Source organism: Bombus pascuorum, chromosome 5 (assembly GCF_905332965.1).
Source record: "Bombus pascuorum chromosome 5, iyBomPasc1.1, whole genome shotgun sequence".
Taxonomy (NCBI): Eukaryota; Metazoa; Arthropoda; class Insecta; order Hymenoptera; family Apidae; genus Bombus; species Bombus pascuorum.
This window is the reverse complement of record NC_083492.1, coordinates 14,579,466-14,607,447: the sequence shown is the minus strand read 5'-3', so window position 1 is coordinate 14,607,447 and position 27,982 is coordinate 14,579,466. Positions and strand designations below refer to the sequence as shown.

Sequence of the window (27,982 nt, the reverse complement as noted above, 5' to 3'; positions counted from 1 at the left end):
GTATGAAATTTTACAATTGAAAGAAGAAATATTTGGAAAGATGCTTCCCAAGATTTTTAATATAATCTTTCTAATATAAAACTTATAGAATGGAAAAAAAAGGGAAAGATGTAAAAAAAATGTTTTTCTCTTTACACTCGTGAGTTTAAATTTATCACAATTTCGCAGGCACCTTAAGGTAATAAGATAGAGATATTAATCTCGTACAAATTCTCCCCTTGTACCTGGCAAGAAAACACGCCAGACACCAATGACGTGAACACTGCGTTTATCATTCTCTGTATTATGCACACCCGCGAGCAGCAATTCCGGTGATTGCGTTAATGAGAGACAGAATGAATGCAAAACGTCGTCGGTGGGAAGGGAAAAAAGATGGTAGGAGAGTCGTATATTTTGCGGTGGACTAATCAAACGTCGGCGCAGCGCCCCATTAACGGCAGCACCTTACAGGGCGCACGCAACATGCCTCTGGCCGCCATACGAATGGCTGCCAGCAATTATAAATCGTCAATTAATAAGCGTAACTCCTACCAGCCTATTGCGACGTCTTGTTAGGAACTTCAAACCACGGTAAGGGCGAGAGGGTTTCAGAGTCGTATTTCGGCCATTCGCCATTTTCTTCCACCCCGAGATTTCAGCGAATAACAAATTATTTATGATCGTTCGTAACCCACGTTCTGCTGAAGGGGAAACAAATTCTTGTGGAAACGTGAGCATACCGTCTGCTAATATCGCGAAAAATACTTAAGTTTTCATTTAGAAACGTGAATTTTATTGCTATGCAAATGAAATGCGGTGCAAACGAAATTTAAATTATGTCGCGTTAGAAGATTTCTTTTTAAATTGCTTTTATATGTAACTAATCTTTGATTCTCAAGGACGTCGTATTTTCAAATCAACTATACTTTTCCGTCAAAAAAATTGATAACTTTAAGGGAAATGCGAAACGACGTACGATTTCGTCCTGAATATTTTTTCAGAACGTTCGAAGTTTCTTTATTCATCGAAACAAAAGTGAGGATACGACACAAAGATTCGAAGGTTGACATACTAGCTCGCCTACAAAAATATTTATTATGTTATAAATAAACAGTAGCTTCGCGGTATTGTTTCTGCATAATCCAAGCGTCAAATCATAAAATCTACAGATACACTGAAGAACAATAAAGACACAGTTTGATCTCGACTTCCAGGCGATATTCTACAATTTGTATGGTGAATACTGATCCCCAGTGTTTATTAATTTTTCAGAGAAGGCAAATAAGTCGGTCATGCTGTGGCTGAGACCTGACTTCCTTGACGTTCTACGAAACAAAGCTCTTCCTGTTGCAATAAAATTGTTTTCCTATCGGTCAGCTCGTAGGATTGTGAATAGAGTGTAAAGGTCGAGTGAACAAGAACCTGCGAAGGAGTGGGACGATGCTCTATGTTGCGAGGCCACCCATGCACTCTAATTTATTATAGTTCCTTAGACAAAAGTTGGACGACGTGATTGGATGCTCTGAGAAAGACTGACATTGTTCGAGATCAAGAATAATCTTAAATTCTTTGGTAGAACAATTGTTTTTTCGTGTTATAAAATTAAAATAAATAATAAGCGTACAATTTACTACATATTAACTCACACAACGACTTATTCGATGATCATCAAGAGAAATGTTATTTGAAAAGACATGGAATTGTCATAAGACAAATGAAAAGTTTTCGAGAGAATGAATCGTTATTAATTGTTCATTATACTTTCTATTCTTAAGAAATACTTGCGCTCAACAATTTTATTCAACAATTTTACAATTTTAAATATCCTTTTAGAATTTTTCGTATATTCACTCAACTTAACAAAGAAGCGCGTATTTGTTATCAAAAGTTTTTGTTTGATTCCCAAGACTATCGAATGGCGATCGATGTAGATCTTCGAGGGTGGCGGTAGAATGTGTGTGGGCGTCGAACATCGAAGGAACGACGAGGAAATAACTACGAAGGGGATGGACAAAACGAGAGAAACGCGATAGTCGGTTACTAATAACCTAAGGCCGAAATCGTTGTTCCTTCGTCCACAATGAAATATTGCTATCGAAGGCCCGAAATTAAAGTAACCAAATGGGACATCCTGGGGCGTCTTCAAAGTACGATATATGGATCGAAATCTACTCTTCGATCTGTTTTATTTTATTTCAGCTTCGATAATACAAGTCTCTTTTCAATAAAGCCAAGTATATCGCTTCTATCGTTTGAATGTTAAGGGTATATTTGTAATTTTCTTACGATCGAAAATATATTTATATTCATTTATATTCATATATTTATATTTCATGTTACTATCATATGCACCAAATATAGAGAAGTTCATCAATCTGTGCTTTAACTTGAACTCGATGACAATACGAACAACTTCCTAATCGAATCTCCTAGTCGAATGAAATCTTTAAATTATTCTGTACGCAAAACAATAAATTCGTGACCTTTTATGGCAATGGGTCATCTTAAAGAGGTAAATGAAACAGCTGCAGTTTCATTTCAGAAGATTCATGTTTTTCGATGTTCCAATACTACGAACGTTTCGAATTATATGCATAAATTATAAGAAAAATTTCATTTATGAGAAGGAAGTTATCATTGAAACAAATTGTATAATCGTAAAAATAGTATATATAAAACAAAAATGTTATATATTACATTATTTATACGCAATTTTACCAATGTATTGTATTTTTAATTAATTAACTAGATTAAAGAATCTAGATTAAATTCAAGCTCAGATTTTGAGGAAATCTTTCAATGCAACCTAAATTTGATATAATTTTCGTCGAATCTTTAATTTATTATTTTATTTTTGAGACATGTAGAAAATAGTGTTGTGAAAATTAATTTGTGTTCAAAAATTATATAACAATTGCTTGGAATTCGGATGATTGCACCACCTACTTGTATCTCTCAAGTCTCCCTTATTCTGTTTCAACTTCCGGCTCATCGTACCCTGCGGCCATCGTAGGTAATAACGAAATTTGTTTTCTTACCTTCTTCACGCTCCTTTTTCGCCCCTCGACGCTTTTCTTCCTCTATTACTATCGGTCTACCCTCTGGCCAGTGTCTTAAGAATTATGTCTACAACGTTCTTTTCAGTTTTTACACCTCAAAGCCGTATTTTCGGATGACATGTAAATTGAAGCTTCTGACAAGACCCTCCGAAAGGAAATTGAGAAGTTTGGATAATTTAATCATTATCGCCAACATTATAGAAATAACTTTTCAATAATTTATTATGCATTAAGATTACTCCATTAAAATGTACCTGTATTTTTCTCTCCTTGTTTTGGTATCAAGTTATTTAACATTATTTTATGCTCACCGTATTTAAATTCGTTTCTCTGTGATAAAAATCTAATTTTTCATGTCACTAATCGTCACTAAAATAAACTGCTCGTTTACAATAAAAGAAGTAAGCAACGGATACACAGATTAATATCTAAGAGACGAATAAATGAACACAGATGAGCAACTTTTAAGTGACGCAGTGTTCTGAAAAGTTAATTCTTACACGATCTTCTGTAAAGAACGAAATTTCCCTCAATTATCTGTTCACACTGAGGTCGATCTAGCGCGGAGAGCTCTCGAAGAAAAGAACATCGCAACATCACGGTGTTCGGTGATACTCGACACGAGGTATCCGATCTCACCGCGTTCTCAGGTAAGCGCTGGCTTCACCGACAACTTTCGTTCCGTTCCACCGACCTATTCTTTTGTTATTTCCTCGTATTCGCGACTTCTCACGGCTTTGCGAGAGCAACGCTTTTCCGATTGGTGTGCCGGGGATCGTGAACGTGCAAAGAATACCGACCGATAATGCTATTGCATTGTGAATTTAGTACTCCGCGACTCCGACCTTTGGCTTCCCTTCAGGCTTTTACGCGCTTTGCATGAACGTTTAAGAACTTTGCAGACGCATAAAGAGCGTCGTTGAAGTATTGAAACGTTCGCGACCCCGTTATTATCCCTCCACCATATGAATCTTGGCATCGACACTATTATCCTTTTCACCTCGATAAAGCGTAACGACCACTGGTCGGCATTCGTAAGAAATAAGAATTTCCACTCGAATTCAGAAAGTATACACTGTTTTGGGACATGTTTTGGCATAAAAAACGAAGCTGGCACCCCGCTGGGGGTAGCCGCCCACATGCTATATTATTTTTTTATTTATATTTTGTTATTCTTCACCAACAAGATATAACACTTTACCAAATGTCCGCAAGGACAAATTGTAAAATAACCAAAATAAAATAAAAAAAAAAAAAATGTTTTGGCATATTTGTATTACATATAACATTGGGACAGTTACTCGGTAGATTTGTTGGAAAATTTGGAGAAATTTTAATTTGTTTAATATTTTACGTTACGAAGGCGAACCACGCGAATGAAATTATAATGTCATAACATTCCATACACCGCAATTCTGTTATAATTTAATTAAATGTTTATTTCTTTATGTTTTATATTATATGCTGCTATACAAAATGTATAATTTTGTTCCTATTTGAAAACCTTTATCCTGCTTCCTAATTGAATAATTAATATCAATGAAAATTAAAGCGGAAAAAAACCGAACATCGCAACAAAGATCATCTCGCTATTAACAATCGCAAGACTCGATATCCTCTGAAGGTTTCCCAGAAACGACACAGCTTATTCCTCGATAAAACATTCTCTTCTTGTTTTCTCAACTTGAGTCGCTCACAAAAATGTCTCGTGTTTGTCGTGTGAGAAAAAGGAGCTAAATATTTGCATGGTCACCAAAACCTTACTGCAGAACCTCCTTTCAAGATACTCCTTTATATTTGTTCCAACTTTAACACAATAAAATTAAAGTTTGTGTCTCGGTGCTTTCCGCTTATAGGACTCGAAAATTCCGTGATTTTAAGAGGCAAACAAAGGGCCAAAGAAATTCGAAGGTAATGCCGTGGCATGTGTGTCCTTTGCCGGAAAGAAGACAGAGAAGCGGAAGAAAAGGAGGAGTTAGAGCAGCAGACGATCGTTTCAGGGATGGAAGTCAGTTCCGCTTTCTCTTTCTCGAACGAATTGCCAAGGTCCAGGAGAGAAGCAGAAGAATGCGTAGGTATCCCTGGGAAACATCAAAGCTACGTTTCGAACGATTGAAATTGTTTCCCCGACCTAGCCGGGAAAAGATCCGTGGCTCACTAGCTCCATGAGTATCTCGCTAGATCCTCGCTTGAACCGATGTCCTTCCGTCAGGACCAATTCTTCGATTGTCTTTTGCAGACAACAAATTACATTCCGACACGCATGTATCCCTTTTCGTTGATTTTCTTTCTGTATCTATCGATTCCATTCCATCGGCTATCTTCGCTTCCATTTTTACGAACGTCAGTGGTATTTTGAGCATTCGTTCGAATTATATGTATTTTTCCCAAAATTGTTGTATCGAGTCTTGTTGAATTGAAATTCGTACTCAACAGGTTAGTTTCAAAAGCTGTTCATAATTTGTGTCTACGTTAACACATTTCCATTAACTTAAGTTTCGATATCCTAGGATCTAGGTATTTTATACATTTAAAAGGATTTCTTTTTTCACTAACTTTAACAGCAAAATTAAAAAAGAAATTCGGAATCTTCAATTATCGTTGTAATTTACACGGAGAACTAATGTTCTGTTAACGATTAAAGTAGAAACGAATCAAGTATAACAGAAATTGAATCCTATCTTAAACGACTGAAACTATTCGTTTTAAAGATTCTAAAGTAGAATAAAACCGACGATCGGATCAAGATTTTTCTCAAAGTATACGATATCTGGATTTAGACACGGAATTTTTCTGCTCTGCCGGTTTTCCCGCAATGCGACGGCCGATCAACGATTAAATTTCTCGAACTCGTGACTTCGATTGTACATTCAAGCATCGTCGCATGAGTCGGGTATCGAAGTTGCGGAGATCAGGCCATAGGAAGACGGGGCTGTTTACTTTACTTCCAGCGGACAGGAAGAAATACCTGACCGTATTTTCAAGCAACATTGACTGATTGTCTTCTGCAATCGATTATTTTTATTTTCCTCTATCGGTACCGATATATATATATATATATATATATATATATATATATATATATATATATATATATATGTAAGTCGATTCTTATCGAAGAGAATCGCAAAACAGTTTCAAGAGGATGATGTGCGAATGGTGGTGGGTGTACTTAAAAATAAAGTCCCTGAATATTTACAGAACTAAAGCGACGTATCACATGTGTCGGTAGGGGCAAAACTGTTGAACTGTACTTAGTTTCATCTAAATTATTGTTAGGTATAAAAAGTAGTTTGGCGCCTTTGAATACACGGAATATCTTTAATAATTAATATTTAGAAATCTTTAAATGTCAATAATAAATAAGACGACTTCCATTTGACCTATCGATAAAAGTAAAAAAAAAAGCTGGAATCGATGTAAATGCAATATCGACGAACGATTGGTAAAGTTTAAAAAAGTATAAGTTAATTTCTCAATTGAATAATTTAAGAATTATCGGATGTGATATATCACGAGCATCGTATGATCTGTGAATAATAGTACGTACATCATCACATAAATATAATAAATTTGACTATTCTATCAAAGTTCAAGATCGAATCACTTAACTGGCACAGATACATAAATTCGGTAATACAGGAAACTTGAAAAATCTACGGCCGTCCATAACAGCAAATTGTACGAATGACGTTATCGTGAAAAAGTAATTTGGTTCGATGCTAATAGGCTCTCTCTTACCTCGTATCCTCTTTTCTTTCCACCCCCTGGCAGAACCGGGCTGCCTACTCTTTCTCTGAATAATGCATAGGTTGAACTTGAGTGTGATAACGTAGCGAAAGCCTCAGAATAGAGCTCCTCTCGATTATTGGCGGAGAAGGAAAGAACATCATTCCCCACTTAGTACGATATTAAAAGAGATTCGGGTCGTTCTATTTTCTGTTCGAACATTACGAATGTATGATCGAGGGCAATCGAATAGCTGGTTAAAACTAGTTAATTGCTCCGATCATATTTCTCATTAATTGTAAGTGATATGTGGATATTTAAAGTGTTGTCGGCTATACATTCAATGTTACTGTTACAATGTTAATATCGTCTAAACAAATGGCATGAAATTAAACGTTATAGTATATTAATGGATTTAAGTTGAGACTATTTTCTTCCAGTGCATTTTGAAAATTTTGCTATATATACAAGGTGATAAGACGAATCTTTATTAATAAGACAATATCAATATTTACCGAGTACAGATTTAGGTAAGACAGAAAATATATCAATTATATGCTTTAAATGAAGAAACTATTCTGTTCTATTTCAATCGCATGCATTCTTAAAGTATGATTCAAGTCTTTCTATAGCAATTTATTTTGTATTTATGTGAGACACACATAATACGTAAAAATATACAAAATATCTAAAATAAAGATAGGAGATAGGACAAATTTAGAATATTAAAATCCCTTTTTTACAAAGACTTGATTTTAATAAAAAGTAGTGAATACTATTTATTACCAATTAGTACTAAGTAAATACTAATTATTTATTTTAAAAGATCGAACACACCGGTACCAACAATATTAATTTTGTAATAATTAATATCTTCCGAATTACCTTTCAAATTATTAAAATCTCATTTCCAAAAGATAAAGTGCTTCAAAGATATAGGTCACTCAGACTGCATCATCATGCATCCACTTTCATCTGGATATGCATAAACAGTAAAAGTTCGTCCTCTCAACGTGGAAATCAAGTTTCGAAGGACAAACGGATGTAAATGAGCCTGGTAATTCGTAAACAAGCAAAGAAGATTCCCCAGTATTGGTGAGAGAGGAATAGTGTACGAATAGAAGAAGTCGGGAGCAGTGAAGTTTCATCGAAAATCGAAATCAGCCGTAAGGAAACTCCCAAGAGTAAAGAAGTTGCTCGTGACACTAGCAGCTGAGCGTATCGCGCGTGTTAGGAAGAAAAGGAAGAAGAACCGAGGAATGTTACGAAGAAGATACTGCTTACTCGACCGTGACTCGTACATTTCGATATTTTATCGCAACATTGACAACCTGTATTCGCGTGTCATTTGTGTTTAAGAAATTATATAGCTGTAAACATTACAATTATTGATTTATCATTTTCCCCTAAAATTCCCGCAAAAATACTCATACCTTTTCCTGTTATGTTTTGAAAAATTACTCTAAGTACAAGTACAAAATTTCAACCGGCTAATTGTTTCTCTAGCAATCTAGATCAGTGATCACCTTCTATCCTACGATACGAGACAAGAAGCCTAATATTTCTGAACAAAGGTATACAAGCTCTCATCAAGCTTTTTTAATCTCATTTTCTTTTATTCGAATATTTTTTATCGGAACGACGTGACGATATGAATAGATATATTAGTTGGTGGTAATAAAACGAGGTTGCCAAAGAAGGCTAGCGCTATCACACGACTGGAAGTTCGCAAGATTGCTTAGCAGCCTCTCGATATGGCCGAAGTGGGAGCGCGCAGAACTTCGATAATCTTCCCTGCAGCGGCCCCGGGCCCCAAGTTTGGCAATCAATGCGAAGTAACAGTTTAATTAAATACGGGTAACCCTTCGTCGACTCTGCGCTTACTCGAAGACAGAGTAATCTTGGCCGCGTTGTCTCAAGGGCTCCACACAGCCGGATTCGCCAACGAGAATTTTCGATAGACTCGCAAATCTGTCTTCTCTCTGTTTCCTTCCTATCTTTCTATTTTCCACTACTACATCCCTTTTTCTGATTAAGCAAGAGTCAGTTTGCACAGTATACGAATCTCGCAACGATGTTTCACGGAAGTTTTAGTTATTTTACTATCATATAATGCAATTGTAGAGTAGAAATTGTAATATGTCAATTCATGTATTGTCTTTTCAGTATCGTGTGCTCGTTTCTTCACTGTAACAATGACGTAACCCAAAAATCATGATTTTGGGAAAAATGAATTTCAGTCTCTTGGATCGCTATAATTTTGTATGAACATCGCGTTTGAACGCCAAATCGGTCCAATGAGATATCCAACTTTCACGAATTAGTGACTAACCAAATGATTCTTGGCTTCATGGTAAGGATATAAACCTTCTAAAGATAGATAAACCTATTATTATTGAACTAATTACTTCAAGAAAAACTCTACATCTTTTCTTTCGTTGCTGTTGCGAAGAGAATAGAATTTATTGAATAAAATTCAAAACAAGGAGAGGTCCATATTATTGTGCCCTTGAATATAAATTTTGTTTTTCGATTACAAGACCTAGAAACAAAAGAGCTATAAGTAGATTTCTACTTTCAGCAAGAACTACACACCAAGGTTAACTTTTTGGTAATGTCCTTTGCTATAAATAAATGAACGTGCTCTCTATTATATCTTCTTTCTATTGTATTGTAACACTGTAAGAGTAAAGATCCGGATCAGAATACACTGTATCTGTACTTATACTTATTCTTATACCTACACTTATTTCAATATATTTTTCTATTACAAATTCATCCACTCGTTCCTCTACTAGTCAACCTCAACAATCATGCTACATAATATTTGCATATTATAATATATTTAGTATAATATTTATACACAATACATGATAGTATTTGTATAAACTCTTCGTAATATAATTTTTGTTATTTTTAAGAGATACGTTCACCAGCACTTAATAACCCAATTTGCAAACCATAAAAATGGATGAAAGACATTTGGTAACTTCAAAGGATGATCTAATCTTCAAAACACCATAATTGCTATTACACTTTGTTACAGTAACGATACAGTTCGATACAGTATCGAAACCTTTGAAAACGGATTATCAGGTGTAACGAGAATAGTTGGCTGCTAGTTCTACGGGCTGATAGCTGATTATTGCCGATCGTACATCCAAAGAAGAATTCTCTATGGTGAACGCATAACACAATACGACGTCGGCTGGGGAGAATCGCTTTTCGTGGCCATCCCAAATATCTCGGGCAAGGTAGTTTGAACGTTCAGATGGGAAGGGGCAAGACGAAGCTTCAAACTCCCATAACCCTTGTGTAATCGAATATTAAATCAGCCACTGCAAAATGACCTCTTCACGAACATTCAAATTACCTCAATAAAAAGCAGCGTCGAGTAATCGAATTTTTTAGATGATCTTTGTTTTAGATTAATAAACTTTCTTTTCATCTTGAGAGAAAGTAGTTTACTTCGAATTGTTTTGCGAACTAATACTAAATAGAAAGAAAAATGTTCGAATAGAGATAGATAACAATTTAATGATCTTTTTAAGTTTGTCTACTTTTAACTATTTGTTGATCTTCTTTTTTTAAATTTTATTTTACCACTGAGACAACAGATCAATCGGATGAGTTCAAAACATTAATGTACCTTTTATGATTTACTAAGTACTATATCATATTTGATGTCATAAATTTAATTGAATGTAATATAAATATTATGTTCAAAGAAGCTGCAGTAGAAGATACAAAAACAAAATTTGTAACAAATTTAAATCACAATGCTCAGAGTCAGATTACAAGAAATAATCATTCAAACTTCAACTTTGTCTATAATTTCCTCTTCCTTTACTACTTTTTAGTATCATGCGATGAAATTTAACCGCGACCTATCAACGTGGTATGAAATACATGGCTTAATTAACGATGGAGATCGCCGAAAACGCGAGAATATCGGGGTACATTGAATGCGGGCGATAGTATCACCGAAAGCGTAACGAGTTGCGTGTAGTTCCAGGATAATCTAAGTTTGTGTCATGATCTTGACAGGAATATAACAAGTAGTTTGTAAGCGGTTTGAAGCTGCTCTTAGCTTATATGTCTAAGAGAGAAAGTAGGCTAATCCGTATATCGGGTTAATCCTATTACCCTGATACGATTTGGTTTATTGAATGTGGAATGTGGACAATTTATCGAACGAGTGTCAAACTAAAGAGATAAGGAAAAACTTATTTAAAATCACCATGTCTATGGGATGTTTCAGTAACCACGGAACAACCAGCAAGGCAAAAACAGAAAATAAATAAAAAATGAAGAGTAATGTTTCTTCATGTGACATTTCGTTCTCGAGAAAATGAAGTTTGAAAATGTATTATGTATACGTTTCAGACTGCATTTCCTTGAAAACGAGGCCATAGACATGAAAATGTTAATCCACATTTTCGACTAGTTTCCGCATGTAGAACAACCTACTGTTGAATATTTTTCATAGCCGGTCGATAATTAGCTAATTTCATGTACGTCAGACAAATATTTAAATTCGATTTTATCAAATACATAGTGCCATATGAACAAATTTTATTCTACATTTTCGATTTATTCTTTCACAAAGAATTTTCCACCAGTTAATTGTTCCACGGTTACTGGAACATCCTGTATACGATTTCATTCTTACCACCATGTTGACGTTAAGTTTACCGTAAGTTTCGTATGATGGCTTAGTTAACGTGACGTTTATGTGAAAATACGGATCGCTAAGCCTACGAAACGATACTTTTATCTTTTAATCTCCGTAAGTTAAACTATGTAAGTAGACGGTTCTACAAAAAGGGGAATAAAAGTCGAGGAAAACGTAACAGAGACAGAGGAATAATTTAGAAAGCTTTGTAAGCCGCGTTTCTATGTATACTTAAGTTCATTAACTTTTTTTCCAGCACTTTTGTGTGCCACGTTGTGAATAAGATCACGTTCCAACTTTGAAGGCGTCAAAAAGTATATGGAAATCTACTTATATTTTGTTTGAAATTTTCTGCAAAGGATCCACTTTAAATGGTTCTTTCTGTTAATGCAATAATAGCAATATAATAATTACGGATGTATACCATTTATATCTATTGTTACTTATTTAATACCGCTTTCCTCAGATATTTCCTCGTTCTTTCATCATTATTAGATTGTGGATTTTTATGCAGATTTATATTTTTATGAATACAAGTAAAGCAGTAGAATCAAGATATATATATATTTCACCTACTAAAAATTATGACGAGTGTTGTACTCTGAATATTTTACGTATTTCTTCATGTTCTATGCATTTTTGTACCTTTAAATTTCGCATAAAATTCCAGATCTTGAATCATAACTGACTCAAATAATCCTACCTTACTCTGGCTACGTAACATTTTATATTAGAATCTTTCTAATATTTCAAACTAAAAATTGAACAATACGCAGTCTGTCGAAATTTACTTCTTCACGAAGAATTACTCTCGGAAATCTGGAAGCAAAGATAATTCCAATCCGTGTTTTCCAAGACAGCTGTTCAAACCCGAGTAATCTTCGACTTGTGAACAAAAATCAATATATTATTTGACGTCTCGTTTCGTTGCTTAACGCTTCCCATTCTCTCCTTCTCTCTCTCCCTTACATTCTTCTCGTCTCGCGTTCAGTTTCGCGCCCAATTTGCGGCCCATCATCGCTGCGGAAGAAGCAATTTCTAACTTAAATGAAACTCCCTCTCGCTCGCTCGTACTTCCCCCAAACGATCGACAGGATACACCGTGGCGTTCGTCTTCGGGGCTTCGTCAAGGGACGCCGCGGAAGTTCTTCTCTCGAGACGATCGTGCTACGAAACGCCTACACGCAACTCACCACCTTCTCGTCAGAATTCCGCAGTGAATCGAAACTTCCATTGCTGCACGCAACTGAATCGTCCGATATCGGTTTGGGACCTAAGAGACCCGCTCATACGGAACGGTTCATGCCCTTCTTGTTGTCCTTTTATTGTTCGTCATATTGTATTGTCTTCAGGACTCAAGCAATGGAGTATTTGAGCCAAAAAGCTGGTCAAAAGTATTTTCTTAATTTTAAAGAAGCACTTGGAAATAAGAAAACGTAATTATCTACACATTACACAAAAATGCGGTGAAATTGCACTTTTGTCGTAACGCACAGTGAAATATTTGGTCGAAAGACCGATGAAAATTATTTTTTTGATTTTAACATTAATATTGATTCCATAAACAAATATATTTGTCTTCTGAATAAACTTTAGAATCTGCAAATTCGGATTTTGATTCATTAATTGATATGATTGTACGTATCTTCAACACCGATATACAGGGTCCGACCGAAGAACATGTAATTAAATAATCGACAGAAGATCACTCTGAAAGTAAGTCAAATATGCAGGACAAATCTTTTTCGCAAGACGCTTTGTTTGCAAGAAAAATAAATTTGAAAATTTATTACACGCATGTACTAGAGTGATTCTCAACTAAACAGGTTTAAACTCTGTTTTCTTGACAATCACGCGTGAAACGGAAAATTTGATTCTATGATTATTTAGTCTTATCCAGTCCAGAATTAATTAATTAATATAAATAGATAAATTCTCAAACTTGATTTTCTCGAAAACTAAGCCAAAAATGAAACAATTTTTAGGAATGTTTCTTAATATTATTTTACTTTCACGTATTATTCAACCACACCCTGTATAATCTCAAGCCATCGCTATATCAAACAGTACATTTATCGTAATAAATACCTACTTAATACTTTGACGTAATACTTTGGTTGGTATTATTTATCATTCACGACACAAACCTTATGCAAAATAAAAAGTGTCAGTACGCAATGTTACATTTTGGAATTATTCCAATGAAAAGATTTTTTCTGCGGTAACAAACATTGATGGACGCGAAATGGTTTTTTTGAGTCGTAGAAATTGCTCAACACAGTGTGAAACTGTCTGTAATAGGATCAAACGGATTGTTAACAAGGGCGCGTACCTGTGTAACTCGTTGAAACAGTACCGATTGTTACAAAGATTCCCAAAGGGTAGCTGCTCGTTAATTTTGAATGGCGAAGACGAAATTCGATATCCCTGGTTCGCTCTTTTAACATGCTACACGGACAACAAAGGTTTTTTGCCTTCTGAAACATAAATCACGGACTCCTTAGGTGTAACGAACTGTACTCATAATGCCATCGACAAAGGATCTTCGGATATCGTTAACAACCGGTATCGGATATATAAGGGTATACAGAAGACCCTATCAGTAATATCCTTATGCTTCTAATCCAAAATTACTTGGTTATCGCACTAAGAATATTGTCCATTCACATGGAGTTTAGCCATTGACTAGTCGAATAATATCAATTATTAATTTTATAAAGTCATATTGCCACTTGATAAGATAATTATTAAACGATTGATAATTTCATTTTCTCCTCAAGGTTGGGCATTTTTATAACAGCTGAAAGAATAAAATTTAACTAGAGTTTTATCTATTAATAATCGTAGTAAATATACTCACGTTACTTTCGATATTTTATATATTTCTGCATATTTATGCATCTGTACATTTTCGTATCGAACCAAGTTCATAATTTGCATAGAAATTTTAAGTGTACGTATTTCTATTTTTGAAAAATAACAGGTTTTTAAAAATAATCTATCGTCTCGTAAACAATAAAGTAGATCGAGTTTTATGAAAACAATGTTGAGTGGGAAACTTGTATTATATAATTTCCACTGAATATTATATGATTCGAATTGGATTGGGATTTCGTAACTTGGTAATTACAAATGTAATCATTTAATGATGCACTCATTGTTAAGATCCTAATCAGAGGTTTAGAGTTTCCAATATGTTTAATGTGCAATTAATTTATAAGTAACTGATACCAATTATGCGATTGAAAGTAATTCATGTCATTAATAGATTATTTAGCTCGAAAAAGATATAACAAATTGGCGTATACGTAAAATATCACATATCATCCACTGGTGAAATTCTGAATATTCAATTAAATATGTTTAATATATGTATTATTCTATGTGATATAGAGGGAAAATTTGAGCCATTTGATATGATTCCTTTTCCAGAATAAATTCCTCTACAATCCCCTAATATTGATTATTATACAATATAGTTAGGTTTGCATTTACAGCATGTTCCACATAATTGAATAAAATCCAAAATTTAATGATTTCCACTGGTGCATTAATCTATTCTTAAAAATTGGATTATATATCTACACTACATAAAATTGTATTATATACAATAAATATAATAAATTTAATATCTATTGTATATAAAATTTCAATGGATTAAATACAGATTTTATAAGAAATTATAATAAATAATACTTTATTTGTAAAAATGTTTAATTTAAACTATATTTCTACTTTAACTGTGGCAAATTCAATGGAACATCTGGAATATACATATTATCAAAAATAGAGTTCGTTTGCAAGAAATATTAAAGTAATTCGATACTTTAATAAATCCTAAAAATGGTATGGCTGTACTGATCCCAGAATTCGTCCTGTTTATTTTATCTTACTTCTGGCTCGGACGTTTTCAATTTAAGAGAAACCTTTCGATCGAAACGTGTGTGACTCTTTGATTTACCGGAGGCTGACAAAGTGTACGCCTTCAGAAATCGTGAAACGAATTACGTGTACAAGTTTGATAGTGCTCGTGATTCATGACGGTCAACCCAGACAGCAGCCATTTTTACGAGTATTGCATTTCACGCAATTCCACGTGAATGATAAGAAAACCTAAAACTTCTAACTGAATGATACGTATTTAACGTGATAAGATTTTAGATAAATATTTCATATGATATAATACGTTCATTCCAGAAGAAGAGAGTAAGTATTGCTTCTGATCTTTACTTTCTCACTGATTCGTATATATATATATATAAATTCCATAGAATTCAAATTACTCGCCAGCCGACATTTTACATTTGTTTTGTTTTATCGACAGTCATTTACTGAATAGAATAGATCACGAGAGAAAAATAGTAATTTAGGATCTCGAAAATCGAGAATCGGTAAAATTTGTAGTAGATTTGTTATTAACTGTTATTGTATTTAATTTAATTATTCCCATAATAAACTGCATTTTCCATAATCGATCGTCTGATTGATCCTAAGGATTTACGTTATTACATACATATATATATTCGCGTATTGTTATCATAAATTGGTCAAGGCGTGTATACTTTTAAGCGGCAATGTACATGTACTAATGATCCTGAATCACAAAACAAGAAATCTTTCCCTCCCGGGATTCACTTCTTGCATTATTCATAAACACTGCTACAATATGACATATTAGAGTTATAAATTATGCAACATGGCGTGAACCAAAAACCGAAGTGACTCAGCCCGGGTAATTTGGCGACGTGGAGCGTCGGATAAATTCGGCTTCCGTCATCATCGGCGGGTTAATCATCAGACTGGAGGTTTTCGTCGTGAAATGAATTAGGATTTTCGTGGGTGTGTATGGTCGGCAGGCGTGACGAATTCCTCGATCTCGCCGCGTGGAATCGTGGCCCACGCTAATGAGACGGAAGTAATCCCCCTCCCTCGTGTTCTCTTCGGGTATTCATTCGTCCTGGTTGAAAGCTGGGCTCGGGGTCGGTCATGGTTCCGGCGTAGGAATGGATTTCCCCGCGAAATTCCGGTCGCGCGGCTCTAATCCACGTCGTTTCCGACCTTCGACTCCGTTCCAACACGAAGGAAAACCGCGCTTTATCACGAACCCCGGCACACCTTGCCTGCGTTCCTCTTTACGAATTATCGTCTCGTAGATAATTAATCTCTCTCCGCCCCTCTGGTATATTGCTTTCTTCTCTTTGAACATTAATTCCGGAAGCTTCTTCTGATCTATAGCCCCTCGTCGCGTTCTCGCGTTCGAGCAAACGATTATCTTGTCTCTTGCTCGAGTGGCAGCAGCCCTCCGCCAAAGGGAGCAATTAGAATTTTCTCCATTGATTTTACTGTGGGAAAGGTTACTGCGTGGGTCAAGAGTCGAGTCGATCATCGAGAGAGTCGAAATTTATGTACGCTGCAGCCGCCATCATATTTGAAATAATAGCAAGACAAACATTTTTCAGTAATAACAATTTTTAGTATTGACGTTGGAAATATCATAGCTCTTTTCCCTACGATTTCTCTCAAGTATACTCTTTTCATATTTTAAATAATATATCTAAGTAAAGAGAAAGACACTCGTCTCTTCTTCTAAAGAGAAAAACTTGCAAGTAATTATACTCGAGGGGGAAGAATATGTTTAAAACAATTATCTTGGATAAAATGAAAAACTTACGAATAAAGGAAATAAACTTGTCAGTGAAAATTATTAGACTTAATGGTGAAAATAAAAATTTATGTATAGAAGCAGTTGGAGACACCTATCATTCATTTCGCAGGCTCTTTTTTTTGTCTGGAAAAAGAACGGACAAACTGGTACCGTTCTATTCCCATCTACACATTCCACATTTCAACCACCATCCCCTTCAGCTGCCTTGAATTCCACGAGTATACTGCACCGCGAACTTCTCTTTTCTCCGCCGCCATTATACGTTACATACCAGTCGTTCAGATATCGCAGACTATTAGTGAATAGTTTGTGTCGAAACTTGGCGCAACTCGGTAAAAAACCAACCTGTCGGTATTCAAGGAAACAGAGTGTCGAAGGGTTTTACAGTTTCTGCCAATCGCATGGTGTGTTATTCTCGATTGAAGGCTATACATTTACAAAAGTTACACGCAGAATTTAAATAATTGCTCATCGTTGAATCGTATGATTTTACTATCTGTGATAATAGTTCTAATTTTTAGTAACACACAAATATTATATTTGCTTCATCAAATGGTTTGGAAATTTCTTTGTTTCAAATTATTCACATAAATATCATTAGTAGTATTATTTGCAAATCCATATTTAAATTTCCTTTCGTTACCAGACCGAAATAAATCGTCGAATTTTCGTCTTATAGTAGGTAGGAGATTATTCCAAACGAAGCAACAAGTTGCACATAAAGCATTTAAAACCTTCCGACACCCTTGGAAATAAGAGATGTGTAAAAAGTTCTAAAAAGCTGTTCCAAAAACTAAAGTATTATTTAACACTTTGCCTGGTATTGACGCACATGGTGCGTCGTATGGATTATATAATAAGAAGTAATATCGCTGAAATAACAGTTTTATCTTTACTTTATACTAATAACGTTAGAAAATCCAATGCTTGGCAAACTATGCTGATACATAAAGTCAAAACCATTTGACGGGAATCAGATGATCGTTTGAACATCGAAAGGTCTCTGATGCGTCGTTAACTTTCATTGTAAGAAGTATATTTCACAACTGTACAATCCACAGTACACGTATTAGTTGAGAGGGGCAGGTTGGATCGTACATCTAGTAATTTCACACCCACTGGCAAGGGTACGTGTAGAAATTAGATATCCATTGATGATAGTGCATGTAGTAATTATACACACGCTGATGATAGTGGGTGTAGTAATTACATACCTTACAATAACGGAACAAGCAGTAATCTACGAGGTCCCAGCTAGTAGCAATACTTGCCACGGATAACGCTGCTACTGTGGTCCGTATTAACATTGGTAAGTAAACATGTCGTAGATTCTCTAGGCGTGTAGATTTATAGATAGATACGAAACAGCCGGTTCAATGTTAAATTGAAATCCTCACTCCGCCTATATTCCATTAAAATTTCATTCTTTTATCGTTTATTGAACATCTTACAAACTTGCTTGCTAATCAATTCTTAATTTCTCGAGCTTCCTTTATATCGTTCTTTGGTAGACTCAATGATTTTTTATTCGGGGGGCATAGAAAAATGTAATTTGGGAATCATTACTTACTAATCGAAATATTCTATTAAATTTGATATTGTTTTAGAATTCATTAATAGTTTCATTTCAATTCAATTCATTAATAGAATTCATTATAGTTCATTAAATTTATTAATATTTCTAAATATTGTATTAATACGATTTTTTAACTCGATATTATTTAACTGGAGTTACACGATTATTCGAACGTCGAAATATTTTATTTGGACTGTACTTGACGATTGCAGAGTATTTTAAGAAATTACTCGAATTCACATCGACGCGAGCATATTGTAACCAGTGTCTGTCTTAAATTAATTAGAGGAAGACATCCCGTCGCTGCTTGCATCTCGTACCAGAGGCAGGATATTAGCGTGGATGCGCGTTAATGGTTCGTATTGCAAGCAAAGCATTTAACCGTGATCGTTTATTTCAAAGATAGCATCTCGTTCCGGTTTCCTCGAACGAAAGGAGACATAACGTCACGGTAATATATCCTCGTGAAATCTTTTCCGCGAGATGAGCATCTAAATGGAAGTGTTCCCCGCGTCGCGTTGCGGAGAATGGATCGCGGACTAAAATCACGTCAGCGTACCTAGTAAACCTTCCTCCCTTTCTCTCTCTCTTTCTTTTTCCTCGTCTTCTTCTAGCCTCACTCTGCGGTGCAAAAAAATGTGCTTTGAATCTCCCCTTTTATTGACCGTAATGGGAAACAGGCGAGTTCATAATAGACGTTCCTCCACGGTTCTCGATACTCCATTAAGATTTCAGCTGAATCACAATGACTCTGTCTCTAGCCTCGTGCAGAAACCAGGGAAATAAAGAGCTTCTGGCGAATTTCGTTCCACTAGCATGACTACTCTATACTAAGTAAGTACGTCCACGTTTCATGAGAAAGTGACGAGACATTGGGATCGTAAGGTTCCATCATCCATCAAACCAGCGCGATTTCCTTCTTCATGGGATAAGTAATCCCAAACCCCCAGGACACATTGTGTACGCATTATGCTCCGAGACCAATGTTCCCGCGCATAAATCGGCAATTACGCCTGCAAGGGATTAGCATGACAGTGGAAAGCAACGTGTCATGCGCGAGAGGGTGCGCTTCATGGTTACACCAAGTGTATCGAACTGCTTGGATTAACAACGATATAACGTCTTCGATCACTCGTCCTTCGCTTCCACGAAGAAATAAAAAATGAATATGTAGAGTATGGCAAGTGAAGCGGTTGCTATAATGATTAACGAGTGAAACAAATTTCTATTTAGCTTTCACTTGAATTTCACTGAAACCTCATAAACATTGGCAGTCTACTAATAACGTTCTGCTTCTATAAAATTAAATTATCAAAATTAACTTTCTTTAAGTTTCGTTAGAAACTCTTCGAACAACCTAATACATTATGATGCACCTTGAACGTGGATGACCTCGTAGCTAAGAATCAGGGCCACAGGGCGCGATCGATAATGGCCTCTAATAAAGGGTCAGTTTCTTGGATGGTAATCGGTCTGAAGTAGAGGTACGTTGCTACGTAGACGGAGTCGGTCATTTGCAATAACGTGAAATCGTGTCCCTACATTACTCAAACATGATGGATGGTCGTTGCCGCGATGAGGTGTGAGGCCACACACGGGGGTTTGTCGGAGACGGAGGTTATCGGCACACCGGCTTGTCACGGATGACGTATCGCTTCGAAGGTATACCGAGCGTGGTACAGCCACGTCTACTCCAACCTGCGCCAGCTTCGTCTCGTATAACACCTGGAAACTCTCTGGATTCGAAGTCTTTGCTGGACAGTTGCTCGTGAAAGGTATTTATCACGTGGAAGACGAGTCAATCGGACCATTTAGCGCGAAACTCACACGACAACTTCGTTTAAGAATGTTGTTACACGATGGAAGACGAGGAACAAATAATGTGATGTATGCAATAGATATACCATCGGATAGGAAATAGAGTTACTGCGTGGGAACGTTACGAAAAGATACGTTTCTGATAAGCTTCACGCGTGTTCAGTTTACTTGGGATTATAAAATGTTTCGACTATGCTAAGAATGTGCGTTGTAAGCTTGAGATTCTTAGCGCTAGAAGTATCAAGCCAGTCAAAGTGACTGATTTTCCTAAAATCCCTATAAATATATTAAACAAAGCAACAACAAATAAAATCAAAGACCTAATTATTTCACATTATAATTTTCATCCTCCTTTCTGTTTTCGTTATGTAACGCTTATGTTCCTCTTCAATTAACTAATGCTAATTTAATTATTTTATTTGAAGGAATGAAGGGACAAATAATGTTACTCACCGTTATGAACGAGCAGAGCAGAGTCACGGGCAACAGTGATCAGGTCACTGTCGGTGAGAGTTTCGTCGGACGCGTTACCGGAAGTTGGTGTGTCGCTAAGTCCAGCACCAGTGCTGGGCATATGATACAAGGGATGCTGCTGTTGCTGTTGATAGGCACGTTGTTTATGCTGACTGGCGTTGTAGTGATTCAGGTGTGATTGCGTGGTCTGGTGATTATTTTGAGGGTAGGCGGGAGCACGACCTCGCAGGCTTGGCGAATTTTCCTCACCCTCACTGCCGCTCAAACTGTAGGCCGGGTAGAGCCGTCCCTTCCCTGCAACAATCGTTAAAAATGTTCTACGTAAACATCCATGTCGAGTCGACTACGTGCGTTTGTATTAACGTTGACATTGTAGCTACCACGAAAAAGAGGGTGTTAACCCCTCGTTTTCGGGATCTGGGCTTGTCGTTTGCTGAACGATTAAGTCACTCAAACTCTTGATGGATCCTTTCGTTTTGGATGTTACGATAATTTTGTGTGTTTTTATCTGTTTAGTTTACAAGATAATCTTATTACGATGTAGATGTTTTATATGTTAGTTGCGTTACTAGTAACCCGTTGTTAATGTAGTTTTGGTTAATCCTAGAATTATACTTAACTTTTTAATGGACGTATTATTTTTCCTTTCTTAGTCGAAGTATATATGTTGTCTGAACTTAGGAAAGATTTATTATAGAAAAATTATTTTCCACCGTACGTATCCTATTAGCCATTTATTTAATAAAAATTTTTTATGGAACGTTGCTTTTATTAGGCAATTAATATCCAGCTGTGTAGGAGAGTTTCACAACAAAAATGGAGCGATTAAAGCGTTCTCCCTGCCGGGTTATTGAATTCTTGTCTGGAATTTTATTACACTATTTTGGTATTCGATTAATACGCGGTATTCATGATATTTATATCATAATTTTGTGAATGAAAGAAACCATGAGAGTGTGGATTAAAACGATATTCTATTCACGACGCAGAGACTAGGGATTTATTACATTACAGATTAATATGATTCTCTTTTATTGCGAGCTTATTTATTAACAAACACGATAAGGCGTGCGATTGTTTCATTTATGCAACAATTCGATTCTGTTGACACAATTAAAATCTAAGAAATTTTAACAGATGATATGTGAGAAAGAATACGAACAACTTTTGTACAACGTAAATTCTTTACAAAGTTTATTTGTAATTGATGAATTTCATTTGATGAGATTCCCTTTACATTTCCACGGCAACATACATGCAGTACATATTTTGAAATTGTTTTGTACAATCCCTACAACAACTTTTAATTTTTGTTTACTTTAGTGCCACTTAAATTTTGACCAATGCGATCTTTTAATTCGTTTGTATCATTAAGCTATTAACAACAGTATTCTAGTTAGGTTCCCTTACTTTAGTTATGATTGTAAAAATGTGAAATTGCACAAACATCCGTAGTCTGCATAAGAACGGCGGTGTACATATTGAACTTGATCCCATCACCAAGTTCCCCCAGGCAAAGTTGGATCGATGGAGGAAAGCTAAAGATAGCGAAAGAAAAGCGTGGATATCGATATCTCGATAACACGGTTGGTTGATGCAGTGGCTCGTGGAGGAGCAGAGTCAAAGGTTAAAGGCATCGATCATAGTTTTCGCGCGATTTATCCCAAACGCTTGCCCGTGACAAGACATCGCCGTCACTTTCCTCACTTTCTTTTCTCTTTTCCTTTACGACGACCTAAAAACTGGTTTTCCTGTTCCCTCGCCACCTAACAACATCTGTTCCGTTTTGAGATACGATGACAACTCGTGGTCACCCATGGGATCAATTAGTCTTCTCTCTGTCGAGATTTAACCAAGCACTCTAACCAAGTTTTCGCGACAAAAACGTTCGAGAAATCTCGCGGAGAGTTCGTCTACGAACGTACAATTGCTTACAAAAGTATTCGAACACTTGTGGAAGCCTTTTAGCGGCTAAGACTAGGGTTGTAATAATTTAATGATAATTATTCTGGTTTACCTAATACCATTAAAATAATTCTAAAAAAGAATATTCTTCTTAGTGCAAAGTAATTCTTGAAGATTTAAATAACTTCTAATGATGATTCGATTATTGGTGTACCAAATATATATATTTTTAGTTTTTATTCCAACTTTACCGATATAATTATGACAGTCGTATTTCATTAGAGTGGCACTGAAATTTCAAAATGTTATACTTTCTATGATAATACTTTCGTGAGCTACTGTAGCTTCAGGCAAGAGAAAACGGTGACATCATATGATGGAAGAATCTTCAGAAAGAATATTTTTCCGTTTGGCCGTCTCCCCTTGGCTGAAAGGAGCCGGAAGTCCCATGTTCCTCTGTGTTTGTCCAAGTGTGCGTGACGTTAGAATTGTTTTGCCACCTTTTCGGGGAAAACCCTCCGGGCCTTAATGTAGCGTTTCTATGTCTTTGGTAAGTGGACACCGCCGGTGTGATGTTCTCTTCTAATGTTTAATGTGAGATATCTCCCGTTACCGCAGCCAAGTGTCACCGGCTTTATTGAACGTTACCGCGTCGTCAACGAAGAAACTTAATTATGTCTTCTGTGCTATTGGACATATTCGTATATCCTTGAAAATTTATTGAAGTATTTCAAAACTTTCACGAGTCGCTGTGCAGAATTTATAGTCGAATTTACGCGAGTCCATAACTCTATCACTAAAGATAGATCTGTAGGTGCTGAGAAGAAGAAGAATCCGTCAAGGTGATTGAATTTTTCTTTTCTTTTAGATTAGGAAGTCACGGCTGGCTGAGTTTCGTTATCGAACGATACTGAAAAATCTTTTGAACTACAATTACCACGGCGTGGAAAGGATAGCGAAGCAAGCTGAAAGGGATGTAAATTATTAATGAAGTTATGGCAGCGAATGAAATTAGGTGTGTCCATCAGTGATGAGTTGCACGACATTTAATTATGGTCTGCGTGTAATGCATCGAGTTTGCGACTCCCCCGACCTCTCGGCGAGTTTTCAAATAATTTTTTACCGCCGACCTTTCTCGTGAAAGAGACTCTCCTCTCCACTACTTCAACGCGGCATTATTAAAAGGAGGTACGATCATGAAATGGCATCCTTTGTAACGAGGTTTAGACGCGCACAACGTTAATGGATGCAATCTATTGCTCCGTCGACCGAGTTAACTTGCCGTTGATCGAATCAATGGTTCGCGGCTATTCTCTTCTTTTTTTTTTTTATTTCTTTTTCCTTCCTTTTATGTATCTTACGAAAGCTCGCGAAAGTATTCGAACACTTGTAGACACGTTACAGGAACATATTACGTGCGATACGAAACATTTCGAAGTTTCATCAACGCTGTTATGAGACCCGACTTGGTAATTATATTGGCAAAGTTCAAAACTAATTTGAAAATATACATGGAAGTTGCAAATTTCGAAACGATATAAATATTTCAATTTCTTTATCTTTTACGGAATCGTAGAACTTAAGTAAAGAGAATTCGCTTTCGCAACTAACGTTATAAAAGCAGAAGCAAATAATGTAAATTGTCTGAGAAAAGATTGTAAATGGAACGTAATTTTTGGACCATCTACTCGCTTTTATACAGATTATATAAAGAAATCCTGTAATACAGTTTGTTCCAGCTATCGCTAATGTCGTTTAGTCTGTATTTCAATCTTATCTCATAAGATAGGATGGGATAATAGGATAATATTATTTTGATGTCTATCAACTTTGGCGTATTCAAGGGTGGAAGAGCAAGCTTTTAACTTTTATGAACTAGAAGATAACGTAGTATTATGTTCGTAAGGATGCAGTTTTACGTTAATGACTCTTTTATTTTCACGGTTATTATTCAATCTCACTAATTATTTTACCAAAGTTATTAATTTTGCAGCCAACAAGTTGAACGAATAACAATATTTCTTCTAACAAACTACCCATTTTCTTTCTGTCTTTCTAAGTTCTTTGTTACAACGTTTATCGGTACCATTACTTATTATTAACTAATTATCTTTATGCACCAAATGCGTTAACAGCAGTGAAACTACCAAGTGGCTAAACTATATAAATTCCTCCCATCCTATCAAACTTTCGCTATAATGTACATATCCCAACCTCGTTTCATTCCTTAACCACCATATAGCTAAACATAGTTTCAGCTCGTTTCCCAAAATTGAAGAAGTCTCGGTCCGTTTGAGCGAGCAAACTTTTGCGAGTTGAATCGAACGACAACCAGAAATGTATTGGCTGGTCGGTACGAGAATGAATTCGTTTAATTCGAATCGGACGAAGAGAATCAAAGTGAACAAAGGAATAGAGCGTGGGAAGGTGAGCATAGAAGAGGCGTGAAACGATCTCTTCCATGTGGATACTCGCCGGCCAAACACTTTGTATTTTCCTGTTACGCGACCAACGGAGATTCTCGTCGAATTTCACGTATCCATAATACATTATCGAATTACCATGGGGGAATATTGTGGCCACCATAGAGACTCCTGCGATCATATATCCAGCGCTTATGCGCGCACGTGCGTGAAGGCTTGTAAATTTCTTCCTAACCTCGAACGTGGATTGTGTTAACCCACATAATTCCATCATCGTTCCCATGATACCGCAACAACGCGCCGCGTACGCGAGAATCTATAATTCCATTAACGCGTCACGGACAATAGTATTTCGTTAACGTAACGCGGAAATGATTGTTATCGATTGCAGCGCTGTGCGACGCTCCTGGACAAGTCAATTCCGATCACCATCGCTTCTGAAGATGATTTACATTACGTTACAATCTTCGTTCAGACTGGCCAAGTTAAATTCCGCTAACTTGGAACCTCTTTAGCACCGTCAAATTCCCGGTTACTCAACTTCAAATGTATTTCGAATTTATATGCTCATCCTCGTTAATCAACTCACCAGACTAACTTTCGGTTATTCTACTTACTTACTACTTACTTCTACTTACTACAGATGTTACGTCGAGTAGCACTCTCCTCCGCCGGATCGCGTGTCGCGGGCAGGCTGGCAAGCAGAAGTCTATACATTGTCGCGGCGCGCCTTTAATATCGTGTTTTTAACCGTCGCCGGCGGCCCGCGGTAGGTGATTCGATGTCGTATATCAACACAATGCATCGACGAGCGTACTGTTGCCGTCTGGCCGCGAGTTCCAGAGACTTCGATTCGGATCGGTTTGATTTTACGTGTTCGTTGGCGCGTGCGGTGGCGTGATCCTGGGGTGGTGGGGGTTGTCTCCTCGAAAGACAAAGAAATCGCCCCGGAACAGTAAAACTCTTGAGTAGCATTCGAACAATCAAACGCATCAGTCGCATCAGTAGCATTTCGCATCATTCATACAAGTCATTCGTATTTCACACGATCTCGCTAGAACCTATTATCCGTAACCTCAACCACGATTAGAATCAATACTTTCTGTATAAGTTATTGTTATAAGTTCTGTATAAGTTGTTATAGTGTTATTGAGATACAAATATATATATATATATCTATATTCTACAACTGTGGAATAAAGTGCATTCATTGAATCACCCCTGTTATCCTAAACGAAACACGGGGAGCGATCAGTTCGCGGCGTCGATTAGCCTAATCGTAGCGAGAATTTACGCCTCTCGCTGACGCGTTCCTTCAAGATCGCGTCTCTCCGCGAACGGTCGTAACAACAGACTTATTCGGTTGTTCTACTTGTCTTGAAATATTCTTACATACACGATACGTAACATATTCCCTTTTTAATGCGATTAATGATCAACGATGCTATGAAATTAAATAGCTGGTATTGGCGCGCTAAATTCAAACATCAGAGATACGACATTCCTGATGCATCAATCTGTAGAGAATTGGTAGTTAGAATAACGAGATAACTCGCTGTTGCAAACCGTCAAGTGTATTTAAAATAATTAAATAAATTAACCCGTTGATTGCCACGCGTGTTTTCAAAGAAATCTCCGTCAGGCCACGCATGCGTTCTCTGCTAGATACTCCCATCGATATTTTAGTAATGCGAGTCGCTCAAGTAGTAGTCTCAAGAACGATCTCTCGTTTAGTTTGTTCGCAATATTCAAACCACTAGCTGTTGTTGAATATAATGAAGGAAAGTGTGGTATGGATTATTCCGACCAAATGGTTTCTTATGCCACCAAAATTAGAAAATGAATCATATGGTACAGAAAACTTGGCGTCCAACTTCTTCTGGGAATTTCTGTTGAAAACGCTTTGACGGTTTGCGAAATTGTAACAAGGAAGGATATAAATATTAGAATATTTAGAGAGTTATTAGCTACAAAATTATTAGGGTTGTCTGAAAATACAAAAAGTCCTTGTCTTCGATGGAGTCAGCAGAATATCGCCGTTCGGAAAAATGATTCCGGAAGAAGCATTAGACACGCATACAAATAAAAGACGTCGAATGGACCGAAAAAAGACACAAAAAATTTAAAGAAAACAACTTATTGTCCAAATTGTCCCGACCAACCTCAGTTATGTATATAATGCTTTAAAGTTTTACATTCTAAATAATTTTTTTAATAAACCATTTTCGTATTATTTTTATAACAATTCAACAGTTTTATTATTATGGAATATCTTTTCAAATACCTACGACGATCCTTCGCAAGTAAAATAAGCGTCACCCGAATGTGGGTGACGCGGCCTGACCAGAAACTTTGCTGATACCCGAATACGGGTGTCGTGGCAGTCAACTTATTAATACACAGACAATATTTGCTAAGACGCTCGTACTAACAAATTCGCTAAGATAGTGTATAATTGTTCGCTGATAACTCGTTGGTAATTGATAGATACTTGTAGATACCCGTGGATACTGACTTTCTTACGCTCGCGTCTGTTTATTTACATTGGTCGGTGGAATTCGTCCACGTGTGACGGTTACATGTAGCGGCGACGTTGTTTTGCCCGGAGTTTATTTATTATTACATTACGTGTTTCCTAACGATATGATACTCCGAGGCAAAACAACAACACGATTTGAA

At 36.4% G+C, this 27,982-nt stretch overlaps 1 protein-coding gene across 5 annotated transcripts in view; it reads right to left on the bottom strand.

The window, feature by feature from the left end:
• LOC132906909 (teneurin-m) overlaps positions 1 to 27,982 on the bottom strand; it is a 657,480-nt gene that overhangs the window by 316,306 nt on the left and 313,192 nt on the right. For all 5 annotated transcript variants that reach the window (XM_060959519.1, XM_060959522.1, XM_060959521.1 and 2 more), the window contains exon 3: positions 20,955 to 21,269. In XM_060959519.1, the coding sequence (XP_060815502.1) occupies positions 20,955 to 21,269 (315 nt within the window). The remainder of the gene's footprint in view (positions 1 to 20,954; positions 21,270 to 27,982) is intronic.